This window comes from Eleutherodactylus coqui, chromosome 13 (assembly GCF_035609145.1).
Source record: "Eleutherodactylus coqui strain aEleCoq1 chromosome 13, aEleCoq1.hap1, whole genome shotgun sequence".
NCBI classification, from domain to species: Eukaryota; Metazoa; Chordata; class Amphibia; order Anura; family Eleutherodactylidae; genus Eleutherodactylus; species Eleutherodactylus coqui.
In genome coordinates this window covers 52379284-52402904 of record NC_089849.1, presented here as the reverse complement: position 1 = coordinate 52402904, position 23621 = coordinate 52379284, and the positions used below count along the sequence as shown (strand labels likewise).

General features: G+C 40.5%; 1 protein-coding gene across 2 annotated transcripts; it reads left to right on the top strand.

Moving 5' to 3' along the window:
* Positions 1–76: 76 nt before the first annotated feature.
* Positions 77–15547, top strand: SLC32A1 (solute carrier family 32 member 1). 2 transcript variants are annotated; one of them, XM_066588108.1, is made up of 3 exons: positions 77–165; positions 4159–4813; positions 13473–15547. In XM_066588108.1, the coding sequence occupies exons 2-3, from the start codon at positions 4445–4447 to the stop codon at positions 14658–14660; spliced, it is 1557 nt and encodes a 518-aa protein (XP_066444205.1). In that variant the 5' UTR covers positions 77–165; positions 4159–4444; the 3' UTR covers positions 14661–15547. The 2 variants fall into 2 exon arrangements, with proteins under 2 accessions (XP_066444205.1, XP_066444206.1); XM_066588109.1 differs by lacking the exon at positions 77–165 and having other exon boundaries at positions 4073–4813.
* Positions 15548–23621: the final 8074 nt, after the last annotated feature.

Below are 23621 nucleotides of genomic sequence, written 5' to 3'. Positions count from 1 at the left end.
AGCTGCACCTGCCCTGTGTATGGATGGAGGGTATATAAATGGCACAGACACACTGGGCTGTGTGTATGGTGAGATGATGGAGGCTCAGCAGCAGTGCTCCCTGCAGGCTGAGAGTGCTGCTCAGGAGCTTGTTACTGCTGCACAGATGGACATGACACCAACTAGGTAAAGGGAGTCTACTGATTCTTCCCTCTCTCTTGTAGGAACAGGACCTGTCATTACTCCTCAGCACACTACACCTGCTCTATGTCTTCATCTCCCTGTATCAGTGTCCATTATCTGGCTTCCATTTCCATAAGTGTTATAGTCCTACTTACTGAGTGATCCTGAGTCCAGCTAGAAGCTTCTCCTCACTCCTTGCTGCTTCAGAGTTTTGTCGATCTGTACTATTGTGTGAGCTGCCTTTTCTTTGCAGTCTCGTTCCCCCTTTCTTTCTTTTGCCTTTTTTCTTTACAGACCATTCTCTCTGTTCTACCTCTACTCTCTTTTCTTGCCCTCCTTGTCTCCTCTCCCCTCTCTTTCTTTACTTTCTCTCCTCTCTTCTGTTTACTTACTTACTATTGTGTCTACCCATTCCTGTTTCTCTTCGTTTCTTCTCTCTTTCTTCCTCCTCTCTTCTATCTCTTCACTCTAGCTCTTGTCAATCATTTGCTGGCCTTTCTGCTGTGTTCTTTCCCTTTTCGTTTTTCTGTACTATATTTATCTTCTCCACTTCTTTCTTTCCTCTTTCTATTTGGTTTATCTCTAGCTTTATTATTCTCCTTCACTTATTTTATCCGTAAATCTTTTTGTCCTTTCTTCTTCTTTCTCATATTTCTTTCTCTTTCATGTCCCTTTTCTGTTTCGTTCTCCTATCTGCATCCTTTCTTCTTTATCTCTCTATGTCCTTCTATCTCTGGCTCTTCTATTTCTTGCTCTTTCTCTCTTTATCTTTGTCTTTAGTTTTCTCTTTCTTTTCTCTTTCTGTCCTCTCTGTATCCTTTTTTATCTGTTTCTGTCCTTCTATGACTCTCTTCTATTTCTTGCTCACTCTCTCTCTCCTATCTTCCTTTTTCCCTTTGCATATTTCTGTCCTTAGTTTTCTCTGTCTTTTTATTTTTCTCATCTCTTCATCTTTCTCTTTATTCCTTTCTCTCTTTCCTTATTTTCTCTCTATCTAACTGTCCTGAGTTCATTCTCTCTGTCCTTTCCGTTTTTTTACTCCCTCTATATCTCCCCCTCTTTATCTCTCTACTCTACCTCTTTCCTAACTGTAGGTCTCTTCTCCGTCAAATGTATTTCTTTGTTTCATTTAGGCTGTTTTACTGGCTCTCTCAATAGACCCTTGATACACTTTTTTATGCAGCTACTGTATGTGTAAAATACCTCTCTCAACCTCACTCACCCAACTTTTCCATCCCCAATACTCCCTCCCTCGCTAGCTCACTCACTCACATACCTGCAGTCACTGATTGCCGGGCTGAAGCATTTGAATTCTGCTTTTTGGATGCTAAAATCCCAGGAATCTCCCTCTCCTGGATTTCGTGCTGCATATCCTACGGAATAAATTCAAAACAGATAGCTAATCCATCTTCCAATGGTCAATGAATATGGAATCAGAAATGTACATTGGAGCTATATACTGTACAGTACTGTTTGTACTGATTGATAAATGTCATCTGTTATCTATTGAAGTTTTCAGTATATATCAAGCTTTTTACCATCTACAGTAGAACAAAGCAAGTGATCTATAATCGTAGTTATATGGGAAATAACTAGTTTTGTGTGCATATAGAAAACACACACACCATGCTTTTATTTACTTCTAGAGACAAACAAGAGAGATACCGCAATAAACAAGATTATAAATATAATCTTTACAAGCTATAAATATAAAACATGAAGAACATAGGAGTATATATATATATATATATATATATATATATATATATATATATATATATATATGTATATATGTACACATACACAAACACACACATATATATATATATATATATATATATATATATATATATATATATATATATAATATGTACACACTACTAAGAAGATCTCTCAGGTTCAACAAACAATAATATTGTTGCCCTCTCCGTTTAACACTGAGCTCTCCTCTGTGTATTGACTCTTATAACAGATTCACAATACTGGGCACATGTAGGAAATGTCACTGCTATTTACACAGACTTCTCTCCTGTGATCACAGGAATGAAAGAAAGGATTGTAATGTAGAGACATTATAATCCTCTTTTTCATGCTTCGATTGATTTATTTTTTTAAATTTAATATACACTGTACATTTATGACACATTTCATTTGGTTTTTTAGTAATTCTATATGATCTAGTTATATATATATATATATATATATATATATATATATATATACATATATATATATATATAAATCAGATGGTTATATATTATATAGTTAGTTATTTATATATCACATAATTATTTATATATTATACAGATATGTATGTATATATTATATAGTTATTTATTATGTATTATATAGTTATTTATTTTGTTACTTATTTCATTCTTTTATTTCTTATATAAAATATGCCCAATCCTTGAAATACAGCAATCCTTTACAATACATCCCCCGTAGGATATTCTGGAATTCCCTTCACGGGGAAAAAAAATAATGTGATATTAGTAGACAAATGTTGACCTATTTGTGCAGTGAGATGTAAGCATTTGATTTCTAAAGGAGGGATCCAGCATGTCATATCCAGTTATACACGCCACAAAATATATCCCTAAACATTTCTTAGTACTGCTGTGCTCCAGATACCCCACGGCCCTTATGTCACCCACATCCTACGTGTGCAAATGGGTCGTATTCGATGCTCACTCCTCTACAGCCGAGGAGGAAGAGGGAAGAAAGAGAATGTGTAATGAATATGTGTTACCTTATATAACCACATCATTCATTCCAGCAATTATATAATAATAAACAATAACGTAAAATGAATATCAATTAGAAAAGGGGGGGAATTAAATAAGCAATGTGTGTGATCAAATAATTACCTATTATATACATACAGAGGTGTACAAAAATTGCATCACATGATCCATTCAGTATTTGACACTGAAAACAATAACTAAGTAACATTAAACCTCCGTGAACTGTTGCACACCTCTTACATATATCTATAAACCTGCCTATATATATATATATATATATATATATATATATATATATATATTTATATACATATATATATATATATATATATATATATATATATATATATATATATATATATATATATATATATCGGCGGGTTCTCTCTGCCGCAGCATCATCGAGGATCCCCTACTAATTAAGCCCTAGAACAAAATTACAAGTGATTTTCCAGTGAATAGAGACAAATTGCTCCGTGCCTCTGCTCTTTAGTTCGTCAGAAGATCGGGTTCCTGCAGCAGCTGCATTTGGTGGTAGATAAATAAACTTTATCCACGCTAGTTTAGGATGAAATCTTTATATAGAACTGTATCACCTCAGCAAGGATACGTAGTGGGTGGTGCAAATGTGGGTGTAAATGTATATGCAGTGAGGTTTATAATATAGGTCTGGAGCAAGTAGAGGTAGAAGGCTCCCTTGGGGGGAGCTTGAAAGGTGGATGATGAGTTATGGCTTATGTTGGAGAGATGGCTGAGATCATTGAAGGTCATGCATTATGAAAAAAAAAAGTCATCCCTTGTGGCAAGATGATGGTGTATTTTCCATAAATGGAAAATGCCACTGAGAATAAAAAAAATGTATGATGCTGGTTGGTGACGTGGGTTTAGGAAATAAAGGATTGTGGGGCAATGCTGGGAGGTGCGGTGGAATAATGGCCGAGTTTTGGTGGAAGACTGGATCTGACTACTGTATGGGGTGACAGGATGGGAGGCTTAAAGTGTTGGAAGGATAGGACTGAGCAATGCAATTGGTGACAAAAGGGGTGGGGGTGACGATTTAGGCCCTCCCCCAGATATGCAGCAGTCATGCAGACACCCTCATTCCCTTAACCCTCCCCCCATCAAAAATTTTCCCAATCTGCACTGGCTAGATGAATGTTCTAGCTGTAGATTTTCTTTGCCAGTGCTCAGTACAATACTAACCTACTGCATTTCCCCCCTCCCTATCTCAATCACCCACCCACCACAGGATTTGCATTGGGCTTCTATTCCACTGAGGGAAGTACATACAGAAGAAGAGTCTACCAAGTTTCTATTAATATCAGCACCCAACCTAAATACATAAAGAACAACAGATAAAGGTGCTCATCATGGAGATACGTAGGAGGTTCTAATTACCTTTGCAGAAGGTGTCATGCTGAGGGGGGCTCAGGGGTGGAGAAGAAGCAGCCTAAACAAGTGGAGGTAACAGTCTACATCAAGGCAGACCAAGAAGGAGGACATTCCTGATCTTATCGGGTTTTTAACAAGCCAACATGGCTACCATGATAAGGAATAAACTGTCCAATGTGGCCACATCGGTGTCCAACAAGTCCCAGGCCAAGGTTAGTGGAATGTTTGCCAGAATGGGCTTCCAAGCGGCCACTGATGAAGAAGCTCTTGGGTTTGCTCATTGTGATGACCTGGACATGGAGCATCGACAAGGTCTTCAGATGGACATTCTGAAGACTGAGGTGTCCCCTGGTGATGCCCCGGCAGAAGGAGATATCCATTACCAAAGAGATGGCACAGGACCCCCTCCTTCTGCTTCTAAAGATGAAGGACTATGCTCTGAGCTTTCAACGAATGGAAAACCTAAAATTACATCATGGGAAGCTGGCTGGAATGTCACCAACGCCATCCAGGTAAAACACATCCCTTTATAGCTGTCTGCCATTTTTGTCGATCATCTCTCATCTTATTTTATTCCTCATGATGGGCAAAGGTGATAGTGGTCATCTAGAAGAGCTTGGAGGCACTTCAAGATATCACAGCCCGTTAAGGTCATTTTCCAAGGTCAAAAATTCGGTCTATTTTAGGACCAGTTTGCAACATAGTGTCAAGTAGTCCCTCCCTGTAAAATAATGTAGTCTCTAAAGGTTAAATCGTACATACAAGTATCACATTGCCTTAGGAGAGATAATCCTAATTAAACATGGGTCAGATGCTCTCAATAGGGATTCTGTGTGTAGAGTATTTCATACACGTCTCGTATGTGCAATATTAACGTGCCAATAATACTAAAAACAATAAAGGGGCAAGGAGACTCCAAATCTGAAGCTAGGATGGATGGATAGATAGATGGTTTCGTTAAGCATATGTGAACATAAAGCATATATGTGTGAAAAAGTACTCCATAGTTACGTTATTAATTAGAAATATCGTTTTAAAAGCTAAATACGGTGTTTATCTAATACACCAGGCCTCTGTTCTAAGAACAATATTATCTGCTTATTACCAGTGATCATAGTTCTGTACGAGCAACATTTTGCACAGGAAGACATTATAGAGACACAATTCAGGAGCTGCGTATGTAGAAGTCAATGGAAAGAAAATGAGAAATTCACACAGAGAGGAGCTAAGGAAAAAATATATGTACATTGTAATTATTTTTACAGATTTTTATAAATGCCATCTAGCTATCTGTCATCTATCTATATATCTTCCTTTCTTTCATCATTTTAGCTAATGCTTTTATTTTGTATTTCTTTCTTATCTCTGCTTATTAATACCATCTTCAAAGAAAACTAAATAAAAACATAAAAATGGGTTTCATGCAAATTTCTATTTCAACGCAAAGACAAAAATCCCATTTCCTGTAGGATTAGCAGGTTGCATATTTCTAATTACATTACTACACTGAGCAGTATACGGGTTATGGACGAATGGTTATTGCACCTTTCATTAAATGTAAACAACATGACAAATACTGTAACTATATCAAGACAAACATGTAACATTGTAATAAGTTACTATCATATAAGGTGTATGGAGTATTTTACACAGTGTCTTCAACAGAGACAAAAACTGGAAAGATGGCAGCCCAGCTGTGAATACCTCTACATTGCCGAATAGGGTAATCTGAGCACTTGTTCTTGTGGGTATTACCGCCCCCTACTGCAAGAAAGTGGAACTACAGTCTGATATTATTTTGGCCTTATTAAGATGGTTTTGAGCAAATATAAATGGGGTCTGGTCATTAGGAAAATCTATCTATCATATTTACTATATATATATATATATATACATATATATATATATATATATATATATAGCTATATACATATATATATATATATATATATATATATATATATATATATATATATATATATATATATATAGCTATATACACACACACACACACACACATATATATACACACGTTTATTTAGCAATAGAGCCTGGGAAGTCTGTGACACTAGCAGTTCACCATTTTCAATAGTCATTATCAGTGTCATATCATTCCCCATTTCAGTTTTCTCCATTGGTTCATAAATTGCAGAACACTGGCCTTCAATGACATTAAATAATTGCATGTTATTAATAAAATATTGTGAATATCATTTATTGTGCAGTCATTCTACATAAATAGATCAAACAGTTTTATAATTAAGGTCTTATTGCATTAAAGGGGTTTTCCAGGCAAAATTCTATTGATGACGTGTCTTAAGAATAGGTCATCAATAGCTGATTGGCTGGGGTCTGCCGCTCAGGATCCCAGCCAATCAGCTGAATGGGCACCCGCTGTCAATGCCACAACACACAGGGATTGGAGCAGAAGCTGCTGTTTCAACACCTCTGCAGTGGCCAGCGCTTGTAACTGCAGGAGCAGTATCCATTGATTTCAATGACAGCTGCACCTGCAGTTACAAACGTTGGCCACTATGCAAGGGGTTGGAACAGCATCTTCCGCTCTGAGCCCCATATGTAGCGGTAGTAACAGCGGGCGCCAGATCAGCTGATCTGCTGGGATCCCTAGCGGCAGACCCTGGCTGAATAACGGTTCCTGGCCTATCCTGAGGACAGGTCACCAATAGTATTTTGCCTAGCAAACCCCTCTAAGGATAATTTCTACCTAAAGGAGCACAAAACCTTGATACACCAGTTATAAAATGCAGCTTATACAATAAATAGTCTATATAATACACACTTATGTATGGAAATGAATTTGGAGAATCCAGAACTGGGTAGAAATTAGTGATACTGAACATGGGGGTAGGGAGTTTTGTGGACTTTCTGTCAATCAAAGGCATAACTACCTGCATAGTAGGCACAGCTGCTAATGGGGTCCTCCTCCATGAAAGGCTGCTGTTACACAAGCGTATTTTTTTTATCAGTATTCCATCCATGCTCCTATCAGTAATACAGACCTACTACTAGAGCAGACATGTCACCACTCTGGACATGTCCGTTTTAAGAAAATATTTTGGAATTAGAATGCTGTTGAATCTTTTTTTAGAGCTCTGGGTTGCACCGTTTTTTGGTATTTTTCGACAAATTTGTGAATCAATTGAAAATGTTACTATTCCTCTTGTCAAAGGGTCATATCCCTACACAATTATACTGTCGGCACTGATTGGTCAGTGTCAGGCTCTGTAGGGACACCCCCCAACTAGTAACATCCTGTTGACAATTTATTAAACAATTTCCAGGAGGAATAACAGAGGAATGGCCCAACATAGAGTTCTGAAAAAAAGATAATCTAGATTTGTTTTTACAGTAGAGTACAGTTATTTACTGAAATAGAAATGCCCGGAGAGATGACAGGTCTCCTTTAATCTAGAAGTCTGTTCACATGGATGTATAAAAAAAATCTTAAAAATGCGAGATGTACGGTTTTCACTGGAAAATACCAAGTTAAGTCTAGGGAGAGTGATTAAAATATGCATGCATCTGTATTTGATCCATTTTGTATCAGCATATCATCATTACTTCACAGTACTTTACATTTGTGTCGGAGGCTCTGGCATAAAATCTTGGATGAAATAATAGAGCAGGCTGTGTTATTTCAAATGGGAAAATGCTAAATGGGAAAATGCTAAGCCTCAGGCCGGTAGTCCGATGAACCACATTATGATCTGTGAAGTTCATTGGATGCCATGTGTGTCTGACATGTGCATATCTGGTGCTTACACTATTTTTATTTTTCATCTCCTGTGATGGGGCCGAACAATGGAAATCATTGCAGAGATGTGAGCAAGGCATATGCAGCTCAATATCCTCTCTAGAAGACAGTCCATCAGCATTCAAGGGTTTTTGGGGGACTTAAAAAAAGTTACAGGGTTAAAATTGTGTAAAATACATAAAAAACGTATACTCACCTATTCCAATGGCTTCCTTCAAGCACTCGAGCGTTAGTGCCTACCACTTGTCTAGAAGAAACCAGCAGGTGGTCACATGCCATTCATTGTGCATGTGACCGCTCAGCCCATCACAGGCTTTAGCAGTGATTCTTGCATGGCCGCTTAAGCCTCTGATTGGCTGAGTAGTCACATGCACAATGTAGGACATGTGATCTCCTGCTGACTACTTCTGGATTACCAGCGCTGGGCACAGAGCTCAAGCACTAAACAAGAAGTCACTGAAGCGAGTATACATTTTTTCTTTATTCTACACAATTTTAAGCCAATATTTTTAATTCTTGGAAAACCCCTTTAATGATCAGTAATACTGATGGAATACTGATAATATACTACTGATGACTTACTGATGCAATTTTATCTGTGATACGTCCATATTTATTGCAGATGCATATTATGGACATTTACCAATATGCTTCCTATGAAAAAGGCCAAACGGGCAATTAAAAACTACAGATAGAACTCAACAAAAGAAGGGAAAGATACTGGTTACATATACAGTTCCTGACTGCCCATAGACTATAAACATTCACATGGCCCATGCTTGGTAATGAAGGGAGGTAAAACTTCTGGTCCAGAAGTGGATAGTAAAAACCAACAGAAACAAGAGCTTTGTTTGTCCTGAACTTTCTTACTGTTGAAGGCGATCATGGTAGAGTGGGGTCATGTTCCAAGTTTTGCTTTGTGGCCCCATGACTACTCCACAGGGATTACATGGAAGAACGACACAGTCAGACTCTATTCATCGAGATATGACTACTTATAGGAAACAATAGACTGCATTCAACTTCACAACAACAGTGTATATAACACAATATCATATTAGTGTCCCATTATTACCTATCAGAAGGTAAGGGGGGGGGGGGGTGTCTGTGCAGGAAATGAATCCAGGTCCACCTGAAATATCCAGGCCATAGTCAATGTCCTTATACACAGAGGTTTATAGGCAATGCAATGCTCTGATTACCAAATAAAGGATATCAAACCTAAACTTATCTTGTCACAATTTACTGCACAGCTGAATGCATTCAATTACACTATCTTACCAAAAGTAATTGGACACTTGAGCAAGAACCAAAAATACAAATTATTTACACCTGTTAATATTTAGTGGAGCTCCTTTGGCCCTAGTGACATTGGATACTCTCCGTGGATACTTCACCTGGTATTTCCCCCCATTCATCCTGCAAACATGTGTCAAACTTTCTCAAAGAAGATGGATACTGTTCATATTTCCTGACCAGACCTTCCAGTTTGCCTCAAATATGTTCAGTAGGTTCAGGTCGGGACTCTGTGCAGCCATTCCAATCATGGAACATCCATATCCTCAAACCAATGAAAAACAGTGTTGGATTTGTGACAAGGTGCGTTGTCTTGTTGGATGTATGGCCGACCATTCCCAGAGTATTACCACATTGCTGAAAGCACATTATTGTCTAGAATGTCAAGGTACATCTCCATGTTCATGGTTCTTGCCCCTATAACCAACGGATTGAGATCATACCATGTAAAACATCCCCAGACCACAACAGAACTTCCACTGTACTTAACTGTTGGCACAACACACTCAGGCAAAAGACGTTCCCCAGGCTCCTCCACACTCAGGTACGTCCATCTGATTTGAAGATGGAGTAGCGCGATTTGTCACTCCATAGAACGTTCTTCTATTGCTGTACAATGACAATGCTCCTAGGACCATTGTAGATGAGCCAAAGCATCTGCCTTAAGAGAGCTTGCCAGACATTCACAGGATGAATTAAGCTAAATACCAGATGAAGTATATCAGACATTAGTAGAAAATATGCCATGTAGAGTTTCCAAAATCATTAAGTCCAAAGGAGCCTCAATAAGTATTAACATATGTAAATAATGACTACTTTTGGTTATTGCTCAGATGTCCAATTGCCTTTGTTACGATAGTACATTTGGTATCGTCAGCCATTTCAGTCTTGGAAGATGATAAAAGTTTGGACTGGGAACAGTCTTGGAAGAGTCTTCTGGAGTGGGTTTACTAACCATGATAATCTCAGTCTTCATATATATTTACATGTTCACTTTAATTTACTGTTCCTAAATGAATCAGTGAGGATTCTAATGAAAAAAACAGAAGAAGGTCCTTCAGCCATTACAAGAGCAGAGTCACCAATATATCTAATACACCAGTGCACATTCTTCATCTTCTTCTGTATCATATGACTCAGACTTAGCTACTCACTTATACTTAATGTGACCAATCAACTAGACATAATCTTCAGCCCAAAATAGACTCTAACTAGCTTATGGGGAAACATACAGATGTAGTGGAGCTCAATTTGTCAGTTTCTGTTAGCCTGGCTGGTTTAATGACAGTCTTATGTAAAACCACAGATAACAAACACATCATGATATCAAGGTGAGTTGTGCCTAAGGGCAAACTCAGCTATGCTACATCTGCAGAGTCGACGACGAGTACATTACACTGTGGTGGTATTACCCATCATGGTGTGGTGCTTGTTATAGGATAAAGATACGTTTCTTTTAATTTTCAGTTCAACTTTAGTTGAATTTTAAAGGTAAATTAGTATAGAAACCAAGGCAAAGAACAATATAAATGCAATAAGGCGGGTAAGGGTGGGTAAGGAAGAGGGAGAGAAAGGGCTAAAATGCATCACAGGTCTTAATAATAAAATTTACTGCAGGTTCTGGCCAATGGAGGGGACACAGAAGAAGAAGCATCCAGGAAGAAGGTTGACTCTGGTTTAAAGGAGTTCTCCAGGACTTTTACTATAGATGACTTATTCTCAGGATAGGTCATCAAAAGTTAATCAGCTGTTTGGGATTCCCACTGATCAGCTGATTTCTGGCATTGCTATTAGTATAATCAGTGCTGGAAGCAGATAGCACTGTCTGTATTGCAGTGGCCTGGTTTGATACTAAAGGCACAGCTTCCACTGAATTCAATGGGACCTGTGCCTGCAGTACCAAACTAGGCCACTGCAATATTGATAGCGCTATTTGCTTCCAGCACTGTCCACATTGACAGCGAGCCTGGGGATCAGCTGATCAATGGGGATCTTGAGCAGCAGACTACCACCGATGACCTATCCTGAAGGTAAGTCATCAATAGTGAAAGTCCTGGGGAACCCTTTTACTAATAGATAAAGCAGTAAGAGTCAGAGCACTCTAATTCCATCCAGTCTCTGCATACATTGGAACATCATGGTCAAGGGTGGCTGGAGATGTGGCTATTAATGCTTCCATTCTATTTAGAAGGGATATTTCAGCAAACCACTCTTCAACGGAAGGAAGTTCTTGGCTCTATCAATGATGAGGAATATAAGTTTCAAAAATAGTTAGAGACATTTGCATTTTTCTGCTTTGTTGTGGCAGCCATTGTTGAAAAGGTAATAATAGGAAGTGCGTCCACTTTGGTTTTCATGTTTTGGTCTTAGAGACATATTTGAAGTTCTTCACTGAGGATGGTGTGAACTCCAAGACCTCCATTAAAGATAGAATCAAGGGGCTGTGGCTCCCAAAAGAGCCCTATATCCTTTCAGCTCCAGGTTGCGTCTTGTAGCTCTATCCAAATGAACATACTATAAAGTATAAATCTTTGGCCCATTTTCAGCTTAACCAAATGAAGTCACAAGAAGCCAATTGGAGACAAAGGGGCTTGGAGTTCCTCAGAGCACCAATGCCCCTTCATTCTAGTTATTTTTGGCATTCTAGCTCCATCTGTGAGATTATTCTGAAGTTTTCTCTGACTGGAGAGACCAAATAAAGCCTTATTGTATTGACCCAACCATTGAAAGGAACACATTAACCATAAATATTCCATCATGAGTAATACAGCAAGCAATAAGTTAATCAGTATACTTGCATAGGGGGGGGGGGGGGGGGGGTGGAGGGGTGGACTTTACCTGAAGTTAAAAAAAGATAAATCTTTTTTTTATATTTTGCACTTTTGAAAAAAGTGGATTCCAGTGGAATAGATGCAAAGGGATGACAAAGTGTAATTTGTGCAGCAACATTTGCAATATGATCTGATGATGGACCTATCCCTTGCTTTTTATAGGAATGGACTGTAAAACAAAATCTCAACATGCTAATACCGGTAGCACCAGATATTATATTTTACATGCAAACAAATATTATCACAAATTACATACTAGCTTACCAAAAGTAATTGGACACCTGGGCAAGAATCAAAAGTGATACTTATTTACATATGCTAATACTTTGTGGGCCCTTCTTTGGCCCTAATCACATCAGATACTGTCTGTGGCATACTTTCTACTAATGTCTGATACTTTTATGCTGGTATTTCCCTTCATTCATCCTGTAAACATCTGGTGAGTTCTCTCAAAGAAGATACATCTTCCTATCTGCAATGGTGCAAGGTGTGTTCATTGGACAGTTAAGCGATGGAAGAACATTCTATTGAGGATTGCCGAATCACACTACTCTATCTTCACATCAGATAGACATACGAGGGTGTGGAGGATGTCTGGGGAAGCCTCTTGCCTGTTGTGCCAACCATTATGTACGCCAGGAGAATGGTTACAATCTGGGTATCTTTTACATGGCATATTCTTGGTCTGTTGGTTGTAGTGACAAAAATCATGAACACAGAGGTGTACCTTGATATTCTAGACAATAATGTGCTGCTGACAATATGGCAATACCCTGGGAATGGTCAGCAATACTTCCAACAAGACAACGCACCTTGTCACAAATCCAATGCTGTTTAACATTGATTTGGGGATATGGATGTTCCACAATTGGACCGGCCTGAACCTGAACCCTACTAAACATCTTTGAGATAAACTAGAATGTCAGGTCAGGAAATATGAACAGTCTCAATTTTCTTTGAAAAAACTCACTGGACATTTGCTGGATGAATGGAGGGAAATACCAGCTGAACTGTATCGACATAAGTAGAAAGTATGCTACAGAAAATATCCATTGTCATTAGAGCCAAAGGAACCCACACTACGGATTAACATATGTAAATAAATGCAATTTTTGAATCTTTACTCAAAGTAATTACTTTGCGCAATTACTAGACAAAGTGTAGAATTGAACCAGGGGTAAAACAAGCATTTTTGGAAGCATTATATATATAGATAGAAATGCAAAGGATTGTCAAATTCCTCACTTGTGTTGTGCTTGTATTTTGCAGGGGATGTTCGTGTTGGGATTACCTTACGCAATTCTCCATGGTGGATATTTGGGACTGTTCCTCATTATTTTCGCTGCAGTTGTGTGTTGCTACACTGGAAAGATTCTCATTGCTTGCTTGTATGAAGAGAATGAAGATGGAGAGACTGTGAGAGTGAGGGACTCATATGTGGACATTGCCAATGCCTGCTGCGCACCGAGATTTCCTAAACTTGGGGGAAGGATTGTTAATGTGGCTCAAATTATTGAACTGGTCATGACGTGCATCCTTTATGTGGTGGTCAGTGGAAACTTGATGTACAACAGCTTCCCAACCCTACCAATTTCTCAGAAGTCCTGGTCAATCATAGCCACTGCTGCGCTTCTACCATGTGCATTTCTCAAAAACCTTAAGGCTGTATCCAAGTTCAGTTTACTCTGCACCGTAGCTCATTTTGTCATTAACGTCTTAGTGATTGCCTACTGTCTGTCCAGAGCCAGAGACTGGGCTTGGGACAAAGTGAAGTTTTACATAGATGTAAAGAAGTTCCCCATCTCCATAGGCATAATTGTCTTCAGCTACACCTCCCAGATCTTCCTGCCCTCTCTGGAAGGGAACATGTACAGCCCCAAAGAATTCCACTGCATGATGAACTGGACCCACATCGCCGCCTGCATTCTCAAGGGGCTTTTTGCTCTGGTGGCTTATCTAACCTGGGCAGATGAAACCAAGGAGGTCATAACAGACAACCTACCCTCTACTATCAGGGCAGTGGTCAATATCTTCTTGGTGGCCAAAGCCTTGCTGTCCTACCCACTGCCCTTCTTCGCTGCAGTAGAAGTCTTGGAAAGATCTCTTTTCCAGGAAGGAACCAGGTCATTTTTCCCAAACTGCTATGGGGGAGATGGGAGACTGAAGTCTTGGGGCCTCACCCTCAGATGTGCCCTAGTCGTTTTTACCTTGCTTATGGCCATCTACGTGCCCCACTTTGCTCTTTTGATGGGTCTCACTGGTAGCCTCACAGGAGCAGGTCTTTGTTTCCTGCTTCCGAGCCTCTTCCATCTTAAGCTTTTATGGAGGCAGCTTCAGTGGCATCACGTCTTTTTCGATGTTTCCATTTTTGTCATTGGTTCTATCTGTAGCATTTCTGGATTTATACATTCTCTAGAGGGTCTAATAGAAGCCTTTAAGTACAATTTAGAAGATTAATGCAAAGACAGTGAAGTTTGGCATCAGCATCACTAATAATTATGCATCAGTTTCTACTGACATCCTCATTTTGGCTCTACACATTAATGCATTTGCTACCTGAGATGGTACCGTCAATACATTGCCTCGTTTTGTGTTGCTGGATCATCTGGTAGCTGAAAAGCTAGAACATACTCATATCATGAGTTATGATTCCATTTTCTATTCCCCCCCCAAGAGAAGCTTACAAAAAAAGATATCTGTATATGAATCAAAGGGAAATATTTTATTTTTGTTATATTGATTTAGAGGTAATCTAATTTGGATAAATTATGGAGGATATTAATATATATAGAGTAAAAACATATCACAAAGAAAGTCTATCTAATGAAGAGTCCCATGCGAGAAAGGCCTGCATGCAACATTATATCATTGCCCATTCATCCAGTCTGCTAGGCACACAATGGCTTACTGTACCTGGGCATACTGTCATTCTTCCAAGCTGGTTTTTGATATTGGTTATCATATTGTGACAGTTACTGTAAGGAGTAGAGTATGACAAAATCTCATCCGAGTCCACCAGTGGGGCTCAGTGAAAATGTCACTCATGTCCTGGTTTTGCAAGCACAATTCAATCCAAAAGGTCACAGTCCACCTATAAACAGCAGCTGTGAATGCCTATTGAATATTTTCTTCCAATGTGGGGTTCACCTAGAAGAGAAAATACACACACAAGGGGTTTGTACAGGGGTGGAAATTCATCACGTGCAGTTTTTTCCAAAGTACAAGGTTTGTTACCTGTGAGTGTGTGTGTATGTGTGACGTAACTGTGCTCACAGACAAGTGTATATCCTAAAGTTCTATTGTGGTACCTTAATATATACAACAATAAAGAGAGATTCTCATGACTGCTTTGTGTCTCCTACGGTCACCTTACTCAGTGTTGCATTGATATTCGACTTGTAGCATTAGCATAAGCTCCACCTCCTACAGGGTAACGTATGTGGTAAGTAACCAATGTCTCCTATGAGTCTAGCGATCTTTGGGTGTCTTATTCCTGATGTGTTGGGCACTGGCGTCACTCACTGATACGTTTAAGGTGGGTTCACTTTATTCCATAGGTTTGGGTAGAAAAAGACAACTATTTCACGTGGGAACATGTTTCTTCAGACTTTACACCCCTGCAATAAAGCAAGTGACTTTCTTATGGCATTGGATAAAATTGTTATAGTTTAAAAGGATTGTGTCATCAGAGAATGACTTCTTGTTTAACCACTTGCCACCCAAGCCAGTTTTGATTTAGGTGACCATGCCCCATCTGACATTTCACTTTGTGTTATAACTTCGGAAATCTATTACTTATTGAAGTGATTCTGAAATAATTTTTTGTAACACATTTTACTTGGTAAATTTTGGTTGCTATTTTTTGCCTTAGTTTTGAAAAACAAAAATCTAAATTTAGAGAAAATTTGGAAAAATTAGCATTTTTTTTAAATTTGACATTTTCTGCTTGTAATACAGATAGCCATATCGCACAAAATAGTTAATAAATAGCACTTACCATATTATGTCCACATTATGTTGGCACAGTTCGTTAACTTTCCTTTTTGTATGAGCTATCTGACGTTCGAGATGGAGGGGAAGGGCAAAGCAGTTGTTGCTGAGGTATAACTGGGGAAATAGGTTTAGTAGAATTGATTATATGTTCCACAGATCTTTCTATATTACACCAGTATCTAGTTTAGCAACATAACCGATTCATTGTGTGCTCATTTTAATGTTTTACTGGGATACAATTGGCATGCAGTTACATCTCAGGCAGAGGCCCTAAAAGTGGTCCCGCCCTTGGTCTATAAAGAGTCTCTCAGAGGCTCCTTGTGTGTAGTGACCTCTTCTCCCGCTTGTGTAGAGCTTGTTGACCACTAGACACCTCTACGACGCAATAGATGAGATTTATCCCAGTTTACAGAGTTTAAAAAGGGGCGCATCATTGGAATGCGAGAAGCTGGACGGTCGTATCAATGAATTACCCACCACTTGGGCTATTCTGACAAGACTGTTAGGAGGTGTTGGAACCACTGGATCTGTGAGGGCATGCACACAAGGTAACTCGGCTCAGGACGTCGTCAACTAACCACCAGTATAGAGGATCATCTGATCATCCGAAAAGCACAAGCAACTCCAACTGTTTCGTTGTCCACCATCCAGAGACAAGTGTCACCATCGTTGCAGGCCCCTGTGTCTGTCGGAACCATTTCCAGGGACTTTGCTGAAGAAACATTTAGCCTTACAGCGCCCATTACATGTACTGCCTTTGACACCCACCGTCTCCTTCATTTGCAGTGGTGTCATGAATGAAAAAGCTGGACTGCTGCGGAGTGGAACTGAGTTGTCTTCAGCAACGAATACAGGTTTAGTTTGCACACCGATGATGCTCGTGTTCGTGTCTGGAGATTTAGGGGTGAGCATCTCAATCCTGCCTTTGCTGTGGAGCTGCATATTGCCCCCACTGCTGGTGTGATGGTCTGGAGGTGTGTTGTCACATATGACAGTCGGTCACCCATAGTAGTGGTACGAGGGACAATGACAGCTCAACAATATGTTAAGGACATCCTGCAGCCACGTGTGTTCCTCTCATGGTGGCTTCCAAGAGGCATTTTCCAGCAGGATAATGTTCGGCCGTACACAAAAGGGGGTCACAGGAATACTTACAGAATATTCCCACACTTCAATGGCGTGCCCGGTCACCAGATGTATTGCCAATAGAACATGTTTGGTACCATCCAGGATGCCAACTTCGGCAGCCTACGAGTTTTCCTGTTCTAGAGGCTCAGTTATAGCAAATGTAAACCGATATGCTGCAGGATACCATATGGAACATATATGTCTCCATGCTCACCTGTATCACAGCTTGTATCCCAGCTAGAGGCGGTACAACAGGGTACTAGAGCCTCCATGCACGCCCGTATCACATTTTGTATCCAAGCTAGAGGTGGCCCAACAGGGTACTAGAGCCTCCATGCCTGCCCGTATCACATCTTGTATGCAAGCTAGAGGCGGTACAACAGGGTACCAGAGCCTTCATGCCCGCCTGTATCACATCTTGTATCCAAGCTAGAGGCGGTACAACAGGGTATTAGAGCCTCCATGCCTGCTCGTATTACATCTTGTATCCAAGCTAGAGGTGGCACTACAAAGTACTAGAGCCTCCATGCCCACCTGTATCAAATCTTGTTTCCAAGCTATAGGTGGCCCAACAGGGTACTAGAGCCTCCATGCCCACCCGTATCACATCTTGTATTCAAGCTAAAGGTGGCCCAACAGGGTATTAGAGCCTCAATGCCAGCCTGTATCACATCTTGTATCCAAGCTAGCGCCTCCCGTCAAGTGTTCAGTTTTATGCAATAAATTCTCCTTTTGCTCTGATATTGTAATCACTTATTTACATCAATGTTACAATCACACAGAGAAAGTTTCATTCGATTCTGACAACTCGTAGGTGCTTGATTTCTTTTTTACAATGAGTATAAGAAGAATTTTTGCATGGGTTATAACCAATTGTGAGTCCCAGGTACTTACATGTTCTGGCTGGTGAGGCCCAGTAGAAAAAAATGGAGAAGCCCCGAACTAGAGGATAGATGGGCATAAAGTCAGGCTTAACATGTCAAAACCCAAATTATATCCTATTTACAGTTTGTGTATTAAAATAGTTTTTCATGAAGTCTATTATTTTCAGTGCTGGACAGAGAACAGAGGTGAGCTACCAGGTAAAGGTGGTTTCACATTTGTGTCAGATGCAGCTGAAAATACCGGAAGAAAAAGCACTACATGCTTTTTCTTCTGTCCCAAAATCGGGGATCTGTGCGGATAGCGGACTGTCTCCATTAGGCCTCCTTCCCACGAACGGATTTACGCCGCGTAAATCCGCTGTAAAAATCTGCTGCGTTGCCCCCTGCTATTCGGTTCTATTGAACCTAATAGCACAATGCTCACGATGCGTAATTCCACCGCGGAATTACGCACCGTGAAATCTCCCGTTCTCACCCGCAGCATGTTCTATTTGCTGCGGGTGTACGCGCTGACGGCTTCCATTGCAGTCAATGGAAGCCGTCCGTTCACGCTATCTCCCGCTGCAACCAGCGGAAGATAGCGTGAAAAAACGCTTCCCCGCCTACCGCCGCGTGTCATATGACGCGGCCGGCGCGTCACGTGACACGGCCGGCCGCGTCATGTGACGCGGTGGGCGTCTCACATGACGCGACGGCGGTGGGCGGGGAAGCGTCTTCACGCGATCTTCCGCTGGTAAGTATGGGGTCTCTGGGGGGTGCCATGACGGGCTTCACTGCGGAATAATACGCGGCGGAGCCCGTCACACTCGTGGGAAGGAGGCCTTATAGTCAATTTGGTCTGCCAGGCGCTGTTGGGTTCCGTCCAGAGATAAAACCGTTTAGCCACGGGAATGCCCCTTTCCTGCTCCCCGACCAGAACAGGAAAGCGGAATCCCCAGTGCAGAGCTGATACCACCCTACATACTAACTGGAAAAGGCAAGTGTGAGGCTATATTCATTTTGCAACTAAGAATTTTATTTATTGTTGCAATGTATCTAAAGTAAAAAGCAGATAATTTTTCAAATAGACTTAATGAAAAATATCCTATTGTGTTGTGTGTACAACTCCAATGCAGGTCTATGTGTCTCCATGGTAGCAGACTACAAACAAATCTTATGTAGTCTGATCTTTCCATATATCTCTTGCTAATTTACATTCAGTAGATAAGTAACAAAAAGGAGCAGATGGAAGCGAGTACGACAAAATCAAAGCACACAATTTTTGTTTGTCCTCTGCAACCATGGAGACACATTGGTCTTTATAGGAACTGTAGACACAAATTGGAAGGATATTTTTAATCACGTTTTGGTATTATTGCCCCTATATTACTGTCCATAACTTGTCTGACCCCAATCCCTATCTCCAATGCTGTTTGTGTCTTAACAATCTTGGATAGGTGACTATGAGTTTTTCCATTGCCTCTGACAACCACTTACTCCAGTCAGTTTTCAACTTTTATCCTAAATATATTGATTCCGAGAATTAACCTCTGAAGAACCACCCTGTACTATGTGGGGCTAGCAGAGTTCCAACACTGAAACCGAAATCATGGGAATTGAAATCCAACAAGTGTCTTTTTCCCTGGGTATTTCTTGGACCAAGAGCTTTACCAAAACTTGACAAAAACATACCTCAACACCAGTTGAAGAGGTAGGTAGCCAATATGCTCACTCAGATCTCAGTCCTGTATGTTGAGTGATGATGGGTGTTGAGTTTCCAGTTGAAATTAAGTCAATATGTCTCTTCCAAGTCTAGCAGATGCAAACTTTACCAGAGACCAAATGTCTCTCAACACGACTGTCTGTTTATTATTGAGGCTAGAATATTAACCCTTTCCAATCCACTGTCTGACCTCTGAAGACATTATGATTTAAAGCTGTACAGCTCCGATGTTGGAAGACGCCCGTTGGGGTTCTCTTACTGTATATTGCCAGTCTCTCTGCTGTCTGAGCCTATCCAACGTGTCATCTAATGCAGTACTGGCTTTAGCCAGCAGATAGCGCTGTTGTTAACGGCAGAAAAAGAGAAAGCCCCCTAGGAAAACCAGGATACAAATTGGATTGGAGAGGGTTAAAGCCGAAGTGCTAAACAGGTTATGCTAACTGCTCACACTTGGAAGTTATAAGGTGACTCATGTATCACAGCATGTCCTCAACACTAAATATCCCTTTAATTAAAAGGGTTGTCTAAATAATAGGGCATATAGACATCATAGAGGGGCCTCCAGTCAGAACTCTCTTTATAATCCAGAGTGGAGAGTCAAGAACAAAGGGTAGCTGTTCTTCTGGTAGATTTGATCAAATAAATACTGATTTTTAATGCAACATGTTACCAGAACAGATTTATTTAAAAAAGAACATCAAACCCACTAAACAGTCCCTAATAGTTCCAGTTTGAGACATGCTAAATGAAGCACTCCACGTATGCTCCTCAGCAGCTGCTCTTACACCAGTGAGCCCTAAGACGCATAGAGCAATGCCCAGACAAATCATGTTAGATGTTCCAGGACTATTTTAAAGGGACTGTCCCACAAAGTGAACTAACAGCATAAGCGACTAGTGCCTGATCATCAAGGGACTGAACACTATGATCCCACCGCTCATGAGACAGCAGGTCCCAAGTGTCCCCAAATGAATGGAGCCATGGTCACATGTGCACACTATCACTCCATTCATTTCTATGAGACTGGCAGAGATAACCGAGTACAAGCGCTCGGCTACTCTGGCAGCCCCATTGAGATGAATGGAGTGGTAATGCACACTTTTCTGTTCATTCCAGAACACCAAGAACTCAATTCTTGGGGGTTCAGTAGTTTGGATCTCCACTAGTCACACCTAGCCAGTTTCATGGGACAACTTCTTTGAGGCAAGAAGTTTTAAAAGAGCTCTTGAGTATATTATGTGAACTCTCTTAGTACTGCTGAATGTCTGAGAGTGTTCAATAATGGCAAAGCACCTTCCACCTATTCTTCATAGCACATTTTGTCTTATTCTGTCTTCTCCCAATTGGCACCCTCTGTATAAGGGAGTTTTTCCTGGTAACATTTTCCACTTTACAAGAACAGCTGTATTTTATATTGGAGTATAGTACTCCATGCCCGGGTATATCCAGCTCTTACCACTAGCAATGCCCTGTTACTTTTTACATTATATATGAAGAAAAGGAACTTCTTGTCTCTTAAGGCCTAAAACTCTGCTGAGCCCAAAGCAGTCTGACAACCTACAAGACTGACATAAAGAATGGGTAACATGCACATTTTGTATGTTTTGACTGCTGTACATTGGCCTCATGACCGATCCTCACACATAATAACCTGGATAACTCAATCTTTGCCTTCATGTATTTAATAAAAAAACACCTTGAATTTCCTCATTGATGCTCTGCTGAAGAACAGCATGCAGCAGATCCATAGACATAGCTGGGTAGGTAAAACTGCAAATCAGTCATGATATATAAACTAAACAGATTCATCTCAGAAGACTTGATCTTTTGTTAGTGGCCCATTTAATATTCTAATACTTACCAGACTATAACATGAGCATGGCGCCCCTATTTTGCACATGGCGATGTTTAATCATTAGAGATGAGCGAACCTACTCGGACACGCCCCTTTTTCACCCGAGTGCCGCGATTTTCGAGTACTTCTGTACTTGGATGAAAAGATTCGGGGGGCGCCGTGGGTGAGTGGGGGGTTGCAGCAGGGAGTGGGGGGGGGGGAGAGGGAGAGAGCTCCCCCCTGTTCCCCGCTGCTACCCCCCACTCCGCCACACCTCCCCCCACTCCCCGGCGCCCCCCGAATCTTTTCACCCGAGTACAGAAGTACTCGAAAATCGTGGTGCTCAATCGAGTAAATACTCGAAACGAGTATATTCGCTCATCTCTATCAATCATATTTCATGGCCTCTGCAAAAAGTAAAATGTAGAACAATGAGGTCTTAGGACAGGGTGGACAAATCCCAGGAACCAAGGCATATATGCATTCCTGAAGCCCAACCCTTGTTGATGTAAAAAATGATTTTTTGGACACCGAATACTATAGTCAGGTTAGTTTTTAAAGTCTGACTAGAAGAGGTGAAAACACTATAAAACTTAACTTTTATTCTATTTTGTTGAAATAATCAACAGTACTGACCAAGCAATGTACTAACCATCACAACCAGGGGCGTAACTATAGGGGATGCGGTTGCACCCGGGCCCAGGATCCTTAGGGGGCCTATAAGCCTCTCTTCTCTATATAGAGAGGCCAGTACTATGAATAAAGCATTATAGTTGGGGGCCCTGTTACAGATTTTGCATTGGGGACCAGAAGCTCCAAGTTCACCTCTGATCACAACGCAGTGCCATAAAAACACAAATAATCATAATCATGCATAACAAGCAGTAATAGGTTCCATTACTTATAGAGACGTCAATATTGTGCAAAGCGAACAGCAATTGCTAAGAAGTAAAATTGACCTTACCAGATGTAGAGAGCAGCCATACCCCACTTCAGAATTAGGGCTCCTTCACATGGGCGCAATTGCGTGTGTATTTGCGCATGCAAAATTTGTGCGTGTGACACACAGAGAATAGAACCCGGTGATTTCAATGGGTTCAGTCACATTTCCATATGTTGCGTGCGCATTTACATTGTACAAAAAAAAAAAATGACCATGCTTTATTTTTCTGCGTATTTGCGTACCAATGTTTTCAATAAAAAGTGAGAGGTGCGCAGATGCACACGCAATATGTAAGGCGATGCGTGAGGTACTGCATAATTGTGCTGGAAAAAGAACACATCTGGAACTAATTAGCTATTCCAATCATTTGTTTGCCACGTGCAATTAACATGCCTTGTGGCAGAAAAACACACCTATACATATGCAAAAAAATATCTCATCCAGTGTCAAAAAAGCAGGGCTGAGGCACACATAAGCGTGCATGTGCCCATGTGAAGCCGGCCTAAGGTAGTTGATCGGCAGCGCAAGCACCCTGACAAGACCAGTCCTGCACTGTCCTTGAACACTAGACCCCATCAAGGTCCTTAAAGTTAGTCTATTCTGTCCCTACACATTCCACCCCCTTCTCGGCTCATCAGGGGCCCAATTCAATATAAATCTCCAAAGAGGATAACAATAAAGAATAATATATTGCTCAGAATTGGCCAGAGCCTACCGGCTTCATGCTTGTGTGTGGCAGCTATACATTTCTTCTAGCTGCCATACCCACTAGAGATGTTGACATGTCATACACAGAATATTTCTACTCATATTGGCATTGGCGCCTTTATAGCCATCTGTTACCTCTCACTTTTGAAGCCAGTTGCATGAAGCCCATAGACTCTGGCCAGTTCCAAGCAATATATTATTCTTTTTGGTCATTCTTTTTTGCTAT

Excerpts from the sequence above, each read along its gene's own strand:
- SLC32A1 (XM_066588108.1), top strand. The coding sequence starts at position 4,445 with ATGGCTACCATGATAAGGAATAAACTGTCCAATGTGGCCACATCGGTG. Across the intron at positions 4,814-13,472 it reads ATGTCACCAACGCCATCCAG|GGGATGTTCGTGTTGGGATT; the intron begins GTAAAACACATC and ends TGTATTTTGCAG.